We start from the raw sequence: 17,340 nt of genomic DNA, 5'->3' as shown, positions 1-17,340 counted from the left end.
GTGTGTATATGTGTATATGTGTGTGTGGTTACAGGAGCCATGGGATGAGCAGCACACCCCGGCTCTGTTCTCTGGTTTCTGTGGCCTTTTGGTAATCTTCTCCTACCACCTCAGCCGGCAGAGCAGCGACCCCTCTGTACTACTGTGAGTATCACAGTGTGTTTGTGTGTGTGTGTGTCTATGCACACCTTGAGCCTGGTAGATAAACCCTTGGTTGTCCATAAAGTAAACTAGACGGATGGTTGATGTTTATACTATAATCTTTATTATTTGTTGAGTAATTACAAATGCCCTTTCATGAAGAGAAATAATGTGCAATTGTTCCATAAATCACGCAAAATGTAAATATTTTATGAAAACCTGAATTTCACATGTTGTGATCTTCATTTTTGTGGTAAGGAAATAATAAAAATTTTCTTTTCTTAACTCTTAATCTTAAAATTTAATAAAACTTTAAATTTTCTTTTTTTCTTTTCTTTTTTTTCATTTCTTTGCATTAGGGTTTGTAGCAGAACATCTCTTTATGTTATGCAACAAATAAGATCCTCTCCTTACTAATGTCTCATATTTCTATACATTTTTATTTGCAGATCTCTGGTCAGGTCAAAGATAATGCCTGCATTGGTGGAGAGTGAGGAAGAGGAGGAGGAAGACACGGACAGTAAAGACCCGCTGCCAGAGAAACTGCAGAACTCTATGGTATGTAAAGATGAATACTTAGAATAAATCCATATATTGTAGTTTTGTTTAATTAATTGTGTTGTTAGTGAAAGGTGATGAATTATGGTTATTCAACGTTTCCAGTTCATTTTACTCCTCTGATCATTTGCATCCATTTGTTTTGAATTGTAGCAGCCCAGAGCCATATTTAGCTCATGTCAGCTCAAAGTTATTGTCATCAGAACGCTACGCCATGAGCTATGGACTTTAAAGCTGTGTTTTAAACTTACAGGTGAGATAATAAGACAATGTTTGCTGTCAATCATTGTGCGTGATTACAGGGGATTATGCATCGGGGAAAACAAACCTCCTGCTGCTTTTTACAGTATTGATGGAGATTGTGAAGCTCTTAAGTCTTCTCCGGCTGCTGCGTCTTTGATCTTGGAAAAGTGAAGGCTCAGAGCAATTAGACAGAAACTATCTCACACCTAAATGAGTCTGGTAAAATAATGCCTTTTCATTCAGTGTGGATTATTAAAGATCGCAGCTCTCCCTCCCTCTTGTGCTCTGCAGAAAGAGATTCTGCTGTCAGATGTAGTCGTGTGCTCTGTTGCCTACATCCTCACCTTCGCCATCACTGCGAGTACCGTGTTTCTGTCTCTCAAGGTGAGATTCTCAATTGTATCCTTTCTCTGTCACGCTGTTTGCAGGGATACCAACACACGTGTCTTGTTATCCATTATCACCATTCTTCTTTTCGTTACATACCTACTTGTTTGCAGCCCTTTGTGACCATCGTGCTGTACGCTCTGGCGGGGACGGTGGGATTTGTAACCCACTACCTGATCCCCCAGCTGAGGAAGCATCACCCTTGGCTTTGGATCTCTCATCCGGTTCTCAAGACCAAGGAGTACCACCAGTTTGAACCCAGAGGTCAGCATGTCTGCTGTATGCAGTTCAGTGTTGTCTGTTGATAATTAAGTATGTAATCACCTGGATCATTCAGGAAAAAAAGCCAGAGCGCACACACACGCAAACACCATCAAGTTTAAAATTTTAAATAGAATGTTTTCAGTAATTATTGAGATATTCTGTTACTTTAGAGACAAACAAACTTAACACAATTAAAAACATAGCTTCTTTGGCAGATGTAAATTGGAAAAGGCTCTCTTTTTCAAAATGGCCGCTTTGTCATAAAGATTGTGACGAATCTTACGGAATAGAAGGAACATGCTTGTGAAACCCTGATCTCCTGCAAGTCCCTGTATACTCTAAAGCGCTGTGATTCTGCTGCTTGTGTTAATCTGTTGTGTTACAGAGGACGCAGTGCTAATGTGGTTTGAGCGACTGTACGTGGGGCTCCTGTGCTTTGAGAAGTATGTGGTGTACCCCGCCATAGTGCTGAGCGCGCTCACTAATGATGGCTTCGCCCTCAGTCACCGCAAGAAGCTGGGAATCCAGTGAGTAGACACATACAGCCACAAACACAGTGCGTTTGTGTGCGTGCGTGTGTGCGTGCGTGTGTGCGTGCATGTGTGTGTGCGTGTGTGTGTGTGTGCGTGTGCGCGTGTGTGTGTGTGTTCGTGTGTGTGTTTGTGGTGATCCACCTGTTGAGTCTAAACTCTTGCTTGTGCCACCTCCAGCTGTGACGTTCTCCTGACCACAGTCGCTGGCCTGAAACTCCTGCGTTCGTCATTCTGCGACCCCAGCTTCCAGTTTCTCACCCTGCTCTTCACGCTCGTCTTTTTCCACTTCGACTGTCCGCACGCCTCTGAGAGCTTCCTGCTGGACTTCTTCATCATGTCAATTGTTTTCCACAAGGTAAGAGAGCAGGGTTTGATGAGGTGTGGTGCCCTGCACACAGGAATACATTGGTGTGCATTCTGATAAAATAATAAATTGCCTCAGATAGACACTCAAACACACACACACAATGATAAATAGATGACCAATACAGTCAGAAATAGAAACCTAAAGTTCACAGAGAAATAAAAATACATCAAGGCAAGCATGGTGACACCCAGATACAAACACAAACACTTGATGTCACTTGACACTGTATTTGAGTCTTTGAGTCTACAGGGAGTCCTGCTCAGTCTCTGAAAACAGTTGTGTATTGTCCATTGTAGCTCAGGAGCTTTGTCAAGTCTGTGAAAACAACGCTGATGATGTCATATTGATGACATCACGGTTACGTCTGCTCTGGCACAAGACTGTACGTGTTTAACAGTCAGTCTGCGTCATAAACTCGAGGTGTGGAGTTTAGCTGCCATGGAGGGTCTGACGAAAAGATGCTATCTATTTGCATTATGGGAATTGTAGGATCCAGCGTTATGGCAGTTTGAGCCATATTAGGGACAAAAAGTCAAGATGTTGCAGTCTCTGCATCCTCAATTTGGACCATTATTTGTTTTTATTCTGTCTCTTTTGATCCCTGTGTATCTAAACTTTATAAAAGTGTAATGCCATCACTGAGGAGGACTCAGAATATATGAATAGGATCAGTGTTGAAAACTGTCCCCTTGGGAGAAACAGAAACATATTTACATATCAGGGAATGAACTCACACTACTCAAAATGACCTATCACTGACATGCACCTTTCTCTCTCTTGCACATTAAAATCCACATAGCATATTGTAACATAGTGTTTATCTGCGATACTGTACTTTTATTTTATCTTATTGTTGTTCATATTTTTTATTTTATATTTTATCTTATTTTTAGCACTTCTGATTGCTCTGTACCGCTGCTACGATGACCTAATTTCCCCTCGGGGATAAATAAAGTTATCTATCTATCTGTCTATCTATCTATCTATTTTTTTTTACTGTACTTTGAATTATGTTTTAAAAATGCTCTTTTTATTGTGTATTTGTGTGAGTTGACCTAACACAACCTGCTCTTGATGAACAAATATGTGGTCTGGAATGTTACTGTAGGAAAACATGAAATATGACACTTTCATCTCAACGTTTGTTTTGTCACATACATTTTTGTATGCCGGCAGTTGACCAGTGATGTGGAGGAAAAATCCTTTAACACAACCACTTCTGTTGAGGTCTCTTTACTGACTGTTTGTTTCTCCTTCTGTCCAGATGCGTGAGCTGTTGCTGAAGCTCCATTTCATCCTGGTTTACATCGCTCCCTGGCAGATCGCCTGGGGTAGCGCTTTCCATGCCTTCGCTCAGCCGTTTGCTGTGCCTCGTATCCTTTGGCTAAGACCTGTGTGTGTGTGTCTGACTGCATCAGTGCCTGCTTTTCTTTCCTTGACTCATGTGCGTGTGTGTCCAGACTCAGCCATGCTGCTGCTCCAGACTCTGCTCACCACCATCTTCTACACCCCGCTGGCTCCCTTCCTGGGCAGCGCCATCTTCATCTCCTCCTATCCACGGCCCATCAAGTTCTGGGAGCGAAACTACAAGTAAGGCCCTGAGTGAGTGAGTGAGTGAGTGAGTGAGTGAGTGAGTGAGTGAGTGAGTGAGTGAGTGAGTGAGTGAGTGAGTGAGTGAGTGAGTGAGTGAGTGAGTGAGTGAGTGAGTGAGTGAGTGAGTGGGTGAGTGAGTGACTGAGTGACTGAGGATCAACAAATCCCATGAAAATACTAAAACCAACAAAGTTATTGTGCTGTTAACCAGATATACAGTAGCTTATTTCTCTGTGCTGTAGACCTCCATTGTTGTCAGAATACTATTAAGCGCATTGATGAGCCACACTGTTATTTTGAGTCAATCCCAAATACACCGTCCTGCTGCTGCAAATATTCACTAGCGCGCCAAATCTGTGTATTAATCCACAGCTAAAAATAGTCCCAAACAAATGCACTATTTCACAATACCCAGAAATGTACTGAGCCTTTTATAAAAATTAAAAGTTTATAGTATATTTTTGACCTGTTTATAAAGAGTTACAGCTTCAGTAGACATGAATGGGTTTGGCGCTGAGAGCTCCTGCCACAGTAGGGAAATCAGAAAGTATTAAGGACTAATGTGAGAGACTGTTTGTACTTCAGCTCACTGAGAGCACTCCAAAAATACTCCTGCAGCTTTGAAGTGCAAACAGTGATTTGATATGATTCAATTTAGATGGGGAAACTCGTGACATTAAAATCACCTACAATGTCATCTCGAGTTGACAACGCGAACCTCAGCCAAACACTACGACAACATGACTACAAAAGTATAACACGTGGGCAACAAACAAGGCTACAGGATAGTATAGTCTTTATATATTTAGTTTCATGTCTGTTTGATGGTTGTGGAGGTTTTACAAGAACAGTGATCTGTAGACTGAATCCAATAAGATACAGTTTAACTTCAAGAGGACTAATTCTTAAGTCTTGAGTTCTCTTCCTCAGAATTTTTACTATGGTAATACAGTCCACAGAGGATTTCAAGGACATATATTGTCAATATCAGCGGTTTTCAGTGTTTTGATTGGACTAAAAACTGAGTTGTAAGGAGTTGTTTCATCAACGGCAACATTGTATTAACTTTGCCACCATACACTAGCATGAATGGTACCTTTTGACTTTTTTTTGTCGCAGCAGTCTCCTGTATATAGTTTTTACTGTTTATTTGTCTCCCATCTCTTGCAGCACAAAGCGTATTGACAACTCTAACAGCAGACTGGTGTCCCAAGTGGATAAAGAGACAGGTGAGTTATTGTGAGTTATGATTACATGATCAGGCTGCATCTTTTCTAAGAAGAAGAATTCCTTTATTTGTCCCGCAATGGGGAAATTTCAATTTCATTTCAATTTCAATTCAAAAACTCTTTATTAAGCAGTCATATATGAAAGGTTACTTCAATAAATCTGATTGATTGATATCTTCGCTCTTTCAGTGTTGCAAAGAAGGTTCAGCTAGTTTAGAATGAGTAAAGGAAGGAAGCAGCCAGACTGTTCTGACACCCATCTATCTAACTGACTGAACACTGTCCCGCTGTCTTTCTCTCACAGGGTGTGATGATAGCAACCTAAACTCCATCTTTTACGAGTATCTGACCCGCTCGCTGCAGCACTCACTTTGCGGCGACCTTATGCTGGGCCGATGGGGTAACTACAGCGCCGGAGACTGTTTCATTCTGGCGTCTGACTACCTCAATGCCCTGGTCCACCTCATCGAGATTGGCAACGGGTTGGTCACTTTCCAGCTGAGGGGTCTGGAGTTCAGAGGTACAGTACACCATCCTTACCTCCTCCATATATCCATGTATCTCTTCATTCTCCATCCTTCTCTCTGAATGAATGACAAGCAAACATTACCCCCATCTCCCTCCATCCCAGGTACATATTGCCAGCAACGAGAGGTGGAGGCCATCACTGAGGGCGTGGAGGAAGACGACGCGTGCTGCTGTTGTGAGCCGGGTCACTTGCCCCACATGCTGTCCTGCAATGCGGCCTTCAACCTGCGCTGGCTGGCCTGGGAGGTGACGGCCACCAAGTACCTGCTGGAGGGTTACAGCATCAGTGAGAACAATGCCGCCACAATGCTACAAGTGTACGACCTCCGAAAGCTTCTCATCACCTACTACCTGAAGGTGCGTTTCATTTGTATCGGTGCATTTTACAGTAGTCTTTGTACAATTATATGACTGTGGTTAAAGTAAACATTATGCAAAAAATATTGCCTCTTCAGGTAACTGTGCAACATATTGATATTATCATTTGTCTATGATTGGTACCTTATGTTATGAATTAGTCTGGCCTAGTTATGGCTCTAGTCCTCACCTGGAGTGAGATGAAGAGGTTGAAAGTGAGGAGAACACATGTGAGGGTTTCTTTCAAACACCACAGAGAGTATGTATGTTCACTTACCAGGTAGAAGGCCTGTTGCTAAGTTTGTTACTCCAACAAGGCCACACCTGCACTGGTTTTGGCTCACAGAGTGACGTGCTCCGTCCCCTGAAAACAAGAGTGCAGGTGTCCATGGACTGGAACGTTGTGAAACCCTGGTGTAGCGTCTTCAAAAGTGAGCGTTTCCCGTGCGTCCTTCATTTCCCCTGTCGCTCTGACAGTCCTACGGCAGCGACTTATTTTATCACACACCTAGTGTAAACACATCCACAACCATCTCTCAACATGAAAATAGTCCACAAATAAAGTATAGAAAGAAAAGAAACAGAGGAATTCCCGACCTCTTACTCCTAACTGGCATCACCAGACTAATTTGCAAATTAGTGTATTAGTCTCAGTTCATTTACGAATTCCAAGTGGTGTCAACCAAAATGCCTCTGGCTGAAACCCACTCGACATGAGATAAACGATTGTGATTGATCCGCCGAGGGCCTGGTTGGCTGGAAATCTATCTGAATGAGAGAGGTACCCGATGTGTCTGCCAGAGCAAATGAAACATGATCCTGGCAGATCTGTCTGGTTCCCAGGCTGGCGGTACCTTGGACTTCTGAACAGCAAGAATTACATAAAAATGAATGTTCAAGTAATACAATAATTATGCCAGTATGATATTTTCTCAACTGAAACAGATATTGTGTTATATAATATAGTTGGTTTCAGGAGAAGGTGATACTGATTTTGACTTTTTACACAATATTTCTATTTGAGGAGCTCTTTTCCAAAACGCTGTAAATCCATTTGAATAGTTTTAATCAGTTAAAATTAATTTTTTTTACCCAGACAAAACAAAAAGCTCTCCCGCTTCAGAGCGCCGCCATGTTGGATCGCATAGAGCGCTCACTGAATTCTGATTAGTCGAGAGGACGTATCGCATTTAGGCTAAAAATAGGTTTGGCGCTGGTCGCGGTTTGGAAAGGAACTGCATCTTGAGGACCATTTTAAACAAGGAAATATAGCGATTTGGCATGAAACATTGATGAAGCAGTGAAAAGGTTCTGTACACAGCAAAGTGGCATGACACACTCATTTTTTTAAAATTTGGCTTTCATCTCGTTTTGGAAAAGAGCTCTTTATTTTGTTCTACATTTCAGCATCCCACAGTCAATTATTTGCATATATGGGTATTTTAAATGGCTGTTGGTGGCAGAATAGTATACAAAGAGATAATTTGCCAGAACAGTTAAAATCCATTATAAAAATGAATAACCCCAACACTGGTTGATTAATATTTCCTGGATTGAACAAAAAAACATGATTTAGGAACAACAAACTAGAAATATCTGTTTTTGCAAATGAACCCGTCACTCACAGTAGTGTTAATTTAGCCTAGATCAAGAAACCGGCTGCATTTTGCTTATTCGGAGGTGTGGAGATGTCCTGTTTTGTAGCCTACTTTTATGTAGATGCAAAGTCACATTCTCACGTTATGATTTTAAGCATGTCTGAACACCAGAGCATAGCTACATATGACCTACTTAGGCCCTGTTAATCTCTTAAACTGATGTTTAATTACAATGATTGATTGAGTCACTTGTGTGTAAGGCTTTGATAAGGTGTCAACTTTTGACACAATGAATCACCCTCTCTGCAGAGGAGGACTGAAAATTGAATATTCCACTTGTCTCAGCGGGCTCTTAAAGATTGGCCTGCCAAAAGGTTAAACTGTGAAATTGATAAACCAGTATCTTATGCATTAATCATTACTACACATGGCATCTGGCCAATAGGAGCTCCAGACGTGGTCAGCAGCTACAACACACAGCCATTTCTTTCTCTTGTGCCTTCCTTGTGTTTAGTGTTTTGCTTTTGTCTGCTCCTTCCCTCTTCTTCCCTCCATGTCTCCCTCCCTCCCCCTCTCCTCTCAGAGTATTATCTACTACCTGGTCCACTCCCCTAAACTGTCCACTTGGCTCAAAGATGTCACCACCCAGGAGGCGCTGCAGTCCTACACCAAGTGGCACCACATCGAACGTGACCCTCAGGTCTTTAGTGTGAAGATCGATGAGGACTACGTGCACTGCCTGCAGGGGGTGACGCGTGCCAGCTTCTGCAACGTCTACCTGGAGTGGATCCAGCACTGTGCTGGGAAGATAGAGACGGTACACAACTTAAAGATTATTCTGTCAAATTTCATCATGGGTTAGAGCAGCTGACAATAGCTGTTTTCTCACTTCACAGATTAGTTGATTAGTCAATAAAATATCAGAAAATAGTGAAAAATGGCCGTCAAAATTGACCCAAATTGCTTATTTTCTCTTACCAACAGTCCAAAACCTAAAATATAAAAAACAAAACAGCAAATATTCACATTTGAGAAGATAGTACCAGTGAATTTGTGACATTGTTTCATGAAAGAAGAAGAATTCCTTTATTAGTCCCGCGAATGGGGAAATTCAATTTTCACTCTATTTTTTTTCATGTTACACACACACAGGCCTGAAATACACACACACATGCACAAACAGGACCTATATACATGCAATTAATGGAGAGATGTTAGAGCGAGGGGGCTGCCAGTGACCGGCGCCCCGAGCAGTTGGGGGTTCGGTGCCTTGCTCAACAGCACCTCGGCAGTGCCCAGGAGATGAACTGGCACCTCTCCAGCGACCAGTCCACACTCCATTCATGGTCCACACAGGGACTCAAACCAGCGACCCTCCGGGTGGACTGAGCTACTACCGCCTTATTGGTAGTTTTATGTTGATCGACTATGTGTTTCAGCTTTCAGAGTAAAAGCGGGGTATAAAGGATCACAAACACCACCTGTTTTGTCTTCTTTGTGGTGAAGGAAATCACTTCCCCAGAAGATTAATTTCTAAAAAAATAAGTAGATTTCTGCACACACTTGTCACCTCTGCATTGAGTCAACCATGCAGAGAAGACAAGTTGGTGAGGGAATCACAGCCCTTTTCTTTGTAAATGAATGAAAGCAAAAGTTTGATTACAGTGAAAAGTTAACTCAACAATTAAAGCATCATATTGCCACAGAACTTACACTTGTCCTGTATATCCTCAGCCTGTGGACAGTGATGAAGACTCTCCTTTGGTGACTTTGTCTTACGCTCTCTCCGTCCTGGGGAGGAGATCCCTCGGCACGGCATCACACAACATGTCCAACAGGTAAACCTTGTCCAAGCCAAAAAGCAAAACAAACAGATCCATGAATTTCCTGTAATTACTCTCTGAAATGAGTCATGTGGGAAGATCATTTTACGTGACTCATGAGTTGAACGTTCACTACAGCCTAAGGATGCTGGGTCTTGACATGTATGTTTTTCGGCAATAGTTCATTAAGTGAAAAACATTTTTTTTCATAGTTTTCTTTATTTTTTCACGAGATGAACGAAAGCAAGCCTGACCATAATTGTAACAATCGAAATTTTGACTTAAGAAACTCGAATTTATTGAGTAACTGATTCATGAAAATTAACATATTCTGCTTTGTTGTATTTTAAGAAGCCTTTTGTAACACCTCGGCCAAAATAGCCTCTTAGCTAATTCTGTCATTTTTACCCCCATGTGTATTTAGTAATTTGTCAATTCTCAAATAAACAAAACTAAAATGACTAAACCCACTCAAATAATAATAATAGTAATAATAATAATAAACGATGTACCGCTGAAAATGTAATAATTCAAAGGGAATTCATCTGAAAACAGTAAAATGTAATGTAAACTAAGGAACAGAAATACTCTGTATGTTGGTTTCATGTTTTTTACATAAATGAAAAAATAACACATAATTGTAAAGGGGTATCTTGTTGCAAATGTTCTGAAAAACTATTACGAATTATTACAAATTAATATTATTACTGATTTTTGAAGTAGCAGTAGATATTTACCTGCAGTTTGACGGAAACACCAGAGGGGGGCATCAGCAGCACACACATAATTCAAGCAGATTTCTGTCACTGCACTCATGACTCTTTTTCTTTGTGTGGTTTATATTCTCAAACTATTTCCCTCCTCTTTCTCTCTCTCTCTCTCTCTGTATCTATCTTTTTTTGCTATTTACCTCTACGAATCTCTGCCTTCCACCGCAAAGTCTGGAGTCATTTCTTTATGGTTTCAACACCCTATTTAAAGGCGACTTCCGCATCGCCACCAAAGACGAGTGGGTCTTTGCTGATCTGGACCTCCTGCAGAAGGTGGTGGCTCCTGCAGTCAGAATGAGCCTCAAACTGCATCAGGTAAAGTGTGCAGTGCTTTTGAATGAGTACTGCTGCTGAAACTATAGGATTGTAAAATTCATGTAAAAAATACACAGACATTTGTGCATCATTTAAAGTTTCTACCCTCATCATAGCTGTTTCTCATCCCAGGAGATTCCCTTATATTTGAACAAAATTCTACAGCGCTCCGTCATGCTCTTTCTGCCCTTTCAGGACCACTTCACTTGCCTGGAAGAGACCGAGGAGGCCTCTATCTTGTACGAAGCCATCACAAACTACCGCAGCAGCCTGGTCATCTGCCACGAGAGTGACCCCGCTTGGCGTAAGGCGGTGTTATCCAGCCGTGACACGCTGCTCACCCTGAGACACATGATCGACGACGGCACGGATGAGTACAAGATCATCATGCTGTACAAACGCCACCTCAGCTTCAAGGTCATCAAGGTAAAAAGGACTGAGGGTGTCAGTGGTTTGTGTAAGAATGTTGCAAAGTGAATGAATGAAATAATGTGAGGTGGTGAAAAATGTCAGAGAGCTTTGCAGTGTGCGTAAAGCGTGAAAACCCTCCATTAACAACTAAGATGAGGTTTAAAAGTTCATGTTCTGTGTTCTGATGTGAAGTCCCAGGTCTGAACGGTACCTGAGTCCCAGGACAAGATGTGAATGAATGTGAAGCAGGGAATCTCCTGCAAAGTGCACACTTGCACATTTTAATGTCTTAACATTAAAAGTAATGGTTCAACAGTGGGTGATCAATATGCTGGATGCTGCAGTGCTAAGTGCTCAAATGTCTGCTTAACTCTCTGCACGTAAAGTTTAAACAGTTCAGCATTTAAGGATAGTGTTAAAGGAATAGTCTGATATTTTTGGAAATCGATGTGCAGTCTTTATGCTGAGCTAACCAACAGCTAACTGTAGCTTCATATTCATCCTACAGGTACAAATGTGAGATTAGTATCCATCTCCTCATCCAACTCTCATCAGGAGAGTGTAGTATCCATCTTCTCATCCAACTCTCATCAAGAGAGTGTAGTATCCATCTTCTCATCCAACTCTCATCAAGAGAGTGCATAAGTGTATTTCTGTCAAGCAATTCCTTTAAGTAACATTTTTATGGGTTTTAATTTGACTCTCCAGTAACTCTAAGCGCACTAATTTCCATCTGATCCTCTGCCACCTACGGTTTTAGCTGTTCAGTGATGGAAGGATGATGTCAAAACTAAAACATGCGCTCTCCTCAATGAAGCTAAAAAGCAGATGACAAAATAGTTCTTTTGGGTATCAGGATCTACAGTATATTAGCGCAGCATCTCAATCTCTGTTTTAATTAGGTAACTTTTTCAGAATTGGGATTTTTTTGTTTTTTCCAACGGAGGATGATCTGATTTCTCTCTGCAGATCAATAAGGAGTGTGTGCGAGGTCTGTGGGCGGGCCAGCAGCAGGAGTTGGTGTTTTTACGGAACCGTAACCCAGAGCGTGGCAGCATCCAGAACTCGAAGCAGGCGCTGAGGAACATGGTGAACTCGTCCTGCGACCAGCCGCTGGGCTACCCCATGTATGTGTCCTCCAAAGCTGTGCTGAGGCCAGATGTGTCAGATGCGGCACGTTTTTACGTTGTCGCTCACTTGACCTTTGCAGAATGTTTTTGAAAAATATTTTACTTTTTTGTAACTTCCTTATATTAACAGTTTTGTCCATGTGCAGGCGTTCCTTGTTGCTGATAGTATGAAATTTATTTTATTATCTTCTAGGTACGTGTCACCACTAACAACATCGTACGCAGGAACACACCGTACACTCCGCAGCATCGGAGGAGGCGCTTTAAGCCTGGACGCCATTCGATCCTGGCTCTGCTCTAAATGGTTACGGTCAGTTTGGAATAAATATATTTCTGCATACTTAAAACTTACATCATATTCCCACCTCAGTCAATAGAGTAGTCTTTTTTCTACTTGTCCTTTCAGGCTAAAAATGATCCCTTTTACTGTACTCTTCAGTTATTATTCCTCACGCTAAAGTGCCTCATCATTTTTTATTTAGTTCTGGTGGGTCAAAAGACGACGCTTTCTCTGAGAGGTCATGCAATTCAGTTCTCGGAACTGAGGGCGAATAAGATACTCTGAATAAGAGGCTCACTTTAATTGATGTGGCATTATTTAGAGCTCACAGTAAAGTTGTGCTTTTTACAGCCTCATATGTAATCACTTTCAGCTGAGGGTTATTGGAATGTCCTTCGTCTAAGATGTTTCACGGTTGACGTGATACGATTTAAGGACAGATGCTTTTAATTTTGGAGTTACTTAACAACTTTGTCCAACACTGCTTTAAAATAGCCTGTATTGGGTTAATTACCTGCAGCATTTTACAGCACACAATGTGATGTCCAGTATGTCCATCACATCCGTAGTGGTAAAATTAGGAAAAGCCATGAAGTATGTAGGGCTACACGGTGGTGTAGTGGTTAGCACTGTCACAGCGAGAAGGTTTCAGGGTCGCATCCCTTTCTGTGTGGAGTTTGCATGTTCTCCCCGTGTCTGCGTGGGTTTTCTCCAGGTTCTCCAGTTTCCTCCCACAATCCAAAGACATGCAGGTGTTCGGTTCATTGATGACTCTAAATTGCCCGTAGGTGTGAATGGTTGTCTGTCTCTGTTCGTCTCTATGTGCCCTGTGATAGACTGGTGTCCTGTCCAGGGTGTACCCCGCCTCAAACCCGATGTCAACTGGGATAGGCTCCAGCCCCCCGCGACCCCAACAGGGACAAGTGGTTGAAGATGAATGAATGAATGTATGTAAGTCTTTTCCGAGTTAGAGCAGTAAATTTTGGATTAGAATAATCCTTATGATGTCAGTGTGGGGTCATTTTGGATGTGGTTTGGCAGTTCGTTCCAGAGAGAGGGACGAAGAATGAAAACACACCAGGCTCGACGCTTGGTCCTCAAGATTTGCTGCAGGAATTTGAGGTTAAAGAGGATGTCTCCAGGACCTCAAACACAGCATTAGGTTGAAGATGTTGTTACAAGACGCAACAAGTTGTGATATGATAGGAACGCCATAATGGTCACTTATTCAGCTGGTCTTTGCTGTTAATCACTCTCGTTAAGTTGCAAACTGCAGCGCAATGCTGAGCAATTGCTTCTATGTGGATTTATTGGTGTTGACTTAGTGGAAGTCAGTGTCGGAAAGAGACTTCTCCGACAACTTAATGTAGTTTTAAGTACATACACAAGGACAGTGGGAGTGCACACTCGAGAGAAACAGAGGATTGCAGAACGGGAGGGCTGCCAAAAGCTTTGACTCTTGATGCTCCTTCCTTCCCTCTCGCTTTCTGTCCTCTCTTTTGTTTATCAATCCCTCTTTTTCACTTTACCTTCAGCATAACTTATTATATAGGCTCTGCATTAACCTCTGCAGGTCAGCTAATGTGTATGTGTGGCTCTCGCTTAAGCTTCTTAGAAGCTGAGTTTTCCTTCCAGATTAGATTAGTATGTTAATCCTGTTTCTTCAGCCTTGAATTAAAGGTGTTGTTTTCATTTAAGTAAGTAGCCGAGGAGCCAAGGAGATGGGCCGTGCCTCGTCAGCTAGAGCACATTTAACTAATTGAAGAAGAAGGCTGCACTAGTGTGTGTCACATATGCTAGCACAGTTACGTAACTTCTCTCACTGGAGTTGAGGTTTTCGTCTGTTTGTGTGTGTGAGTGTGTGTGTATGGGGTGGTCAACCAGCTGGAATCGTCAAGGCTTGCTAAATTTTTGATGGCCCGTTGCCAGTTTGTGTCCCCTGCACTGATGTGAACATGAATAAATAAATTAGACTGCTGTGCGTGTGCGTGTACTTGTGCGTGTGCGTGCGCGTGTGTGTGTGTTCTGCAGGGTGCGTAAGGACAACCTGACCAGCTGCAACAGTGGTGTGAACATGGAGGATGTGGACTGCGGTGCCGGTGGTTCATCCTCGCTGAGCCACAACCGCCCGTCCTCCGTCACATCCAACAGCCTGAGCCTCTACCAGCACAGAGCCAGGACAACACACAGCCACAGACACAGCAACGCAGGTACACACCGACACACACACACACACACCAACACACACACACAAACATGTCTCACTATCCTTGGGGAAAATCTTTGTTGACTACAGACTACTCCAGAGTCTCTCACTGAAACCTTAATCGAGACCTAATTCAGATCGTAAATAAACTGTGGGTTGCCAGGTTTGGATATGAACAAGGGCAAATACACACACAAACAAACACACACACCAGACAATGCAGATACATGAACAGGTACTGTAACACATGCAGGGATATTGTAGTTGTGGGTGTTTTTTTATTCATTTTTTAATAGTTTTCCATTTTTATTTACTTTTAAATAAGACGGCGTGAGTTTTAAAGTCGAAATTATGTTGTGTTTTTTTTTTTACATCAGAGGATTATAAAAGTGTGTTATTCTGTGTGTGAGTATAGTAATATGTGTTTCTGCAGCTAGGAGAGAGTACCGCAGTCGGTCAGTGCAGCCTCAGAGTCAGCGTCCACCCGTCACCAGCCAATCAGGACCCATTCTGGACTCTGGCTCCACCCACGGGCTGGTCCAGCGTCTGTCCAACAGTCAGCTGTCCTTCAACACTTCCATAGCCTCTATATTCTCCCAGGTATACACAATGAACACATGCATTACACGATGTCAAGCACCCGTCCTTGCTTGCGTGTGCCTCAACACAGAGCATAAAGCGATAAGACGATGTTTCTCCCTCTTCAGGTCCCCCGTCTCTCAGGAGCAGGTGGGATCAGTTCGCAACTTCAGGCCGCGCAGCATCAGCAGCGCTCCAGCCAGGTAGGAGCTTGTTACGCTTCTATTCATCCACACTACTACTGCAAACGGACAGACGGATGGGAGATCCTGCAACTGACGAGCTTGGTCATACATCACACAGACACTCACAGACACAGACACAGACACAGACACACACACACACAGAGCATGTTTGAAATGATGTAATGGTAATATTCACCTGAAATCAAAACACTTTAGTACCATATTGAAATTAAAGAAGGTGTCATCTCATGCTGTATTTACTTGCACTCGGACATTGGAGTTTCACTCTTCAATGTCGGACAGCAGCTCCCACTCTGTGCCATCACAGTGTTTATCAGTAAAACCTCTGAATGACCCTGCATTATGGTTGTGTAGTCATTGAGTGATGACGTTGATTCGGTGTTTCATCTTTCTCATCATAAAAACTCTTCCAAGAAACAATTTCACAGCTGAAGACCAAAGCATGTGATTATAGTGTATTACTGACTACAAGTTATTCTTAGACGCAGCCTGCTGTCTCTGGTAATTGTTTGTGCTTGAGCATTTTAACTCAGTGTTTACTGTACACTACTGTACTTCCAATACTTTCCCCAGGTCTCCTCATCTTCGTCAACACTCAGCTTGCTTTTTGGGAAGCGTAGTTTCTCCAGCGGCCTGGTTATTTCAGGGCTCTCCGCTGCCGAAGGGGGCAACACAACCGACACGCAATCCTCGTCCAGCGTCAACATCGCCATGGGGCCCTCGCACAGGTCCAGCAGCAGAGCCACACAGGTAGGGAGCAAATCAACAGGTAGATATGCAAAATCCCGGCCTCTTTATATATTTGGTCCTCTGATTACAACATGGCCTTCACTCACGACAGGAGGAAAATATACTGTACAACATGTACGGTAGCATCGTATTTAACATACATACATAAAAGAGTGGTATCGATCGCCCCATCTAACTCTCAGCGAGGAAGCAAATAAGCGTATTTGCAAAATGTTGAAAGTACTTGCATATCATGGAAAGATGATCTTGACCGAATATTTCAGTGATGCACACAACATTAAAATAAGTCAAGATAGTTTATTTATAAAGAACAGTTTTAAGCAGTTCACCAAAATACTTTAGATTAAAAAGAAAAAAAGTAGATGGTAAAATTTAGAGGGGATAAGTGAGTTTTAAAAGCATTGATCAACAATCTTAATAAAACACGTAATTAGTTGTTTTTGTATTGTGGAAATAAACATTTGGATGCAGAATGGTGTAAGTACAGTACTAAATAATCAAAGAATATTTCTCCAATGAGCCTGTTCCCTGCATCCTTTCTTTTCAGTGGACGTCAGAGCCATACGAGAGTATAGATGCAACACACTCCAACGCAGCCGTCACGGTAAAAGATGGTGCGCAGACAGGCGACCGAGGCTGCAGCCAAGGATTAGACGAAACCCAGGAGGACTCAGCATCTGTCTCGACAGCACCGGAGGCGACAGATCAAAAGACTGACTGACAGAGACAACACACACACACACACACACATATCTATGAGAGCCCATACTCGTGCCCATATACAGAGAGGACTGTATGAAATCTACACATAAACACACACATACAAAGGATTGTATGAGAGAGCACCCATGCACACCAACCTGCCTCCTCTCCTGTCCTCAGCATGTGGTCTCACCTTGTTGTCTGAATGTAAACAAGTCTGAAAATCTTGGATCCGGTGGATGAAATAAAGACGTTTTTAAATGAGGCTGTCTTTTTATTTCTACCCCTGGACATGTCACCTGTTATGAAGGGAGGTTACACTTATGTTGGGATGATACCTTATTGTTACTTTTTCTCAAAGTACCATAGA

General features: G+C 42.4%; 1 protein-coding gene across 1 annotated transcript in view; it reads left to right on the top strand.

The window, feature by feature from the left end:
• The window catches only part of pcnx2 (pecanex 2), a gene marked incomplete at both ends in the record, with an annotated part of 29,672 nt that extends 12,683 nt beyond the window's left edge, over positions 1-16,989 (top strand). Inside the window, 22 exons of the mRNA XM_083922464.1 lie at positions 35-144; positions 591-699; positions 1,234-1,326; positions 1,443-1,593; positions 1,979-2,120; positions 2,304-2,481; positions 3,758-3,866; positions 3,954-4,083; positions 5,257-5,315; positions 5,620-5,835; positions 5,947-6,200; positions 8,382-8,615; positions 9,533-9,636; positions 10,562-10,706; positions 10,902-11,132; positions 12,087-12,244; positions 12,441-12,557; positions 14,559-14,737; positions 15,167-15,333; positions 15,441-15,515; positions 16,092-16,268; positions 16,816-16,989. Of these exons, the coding sequence (XP_083778590.1) occupies positions 35-144; positions 591-699; positions 1,234-1,326; positions 1,443-1,593; positions 1,979-2,120; positions 2,304-2,481; positions 3,758-3,866; positions 3,954-4,083; positions 5,257-5,315; positions 5,620-5,835; positions 5,947-6,200; positions 8,382-8,615; positions 9,533-9,636; positions 10,562-10,706; positions 10,902-11,132; positions 12,087-12,244; positions 12,441-12,557; positions 14,559-14,737; positions 15,167-15,333; positions 15,441-15,515; positions 16,092-16,268; positions 16,816-16,989 (3,312 nt within the window). The remainder of the gene's footprint in view (positions 1-34; positions 145-590; positions 700-1,233; positions 1,327-1,442; positions 1,594-1,978; positions 2,121-2,303; positions 2,482-3,757; positions 3,867-3,953; positions 4,084-5,256; positions 5,316-5,619; positions 5,836-5,946; positions 6,201-8,381; positions 8,616-9,532; positions 9,637-10,561; positions 10,707-10,901; positions 11,133-12,086; positions 12,245-12,440; positions 12,558-14,558; positions 14,738-15,166; positions 15,334-15,440; positions 15,516-16,091; positions 16,269-16,815) is intronic.
• Positions 16,990-17,340: the final 351 nt, after the last annotated feature.

Source organism: Echiichthys vipera (genome assembly GCF_963691815.1).
Source record: "Echiichthys vipera genome assembly, chromosome: 11".
NCBI classification, from domain to species: Eukaryota; Metazoa; Chordata; class Actinopteri; order Perciformes; family Trachinidae; genus Echiichthys; species Echiichthys vipera.
Note: the sequence above shows the minus strand (reverse complement) of the source record. Positions and strands in the feature narration are given on the sequence as shown.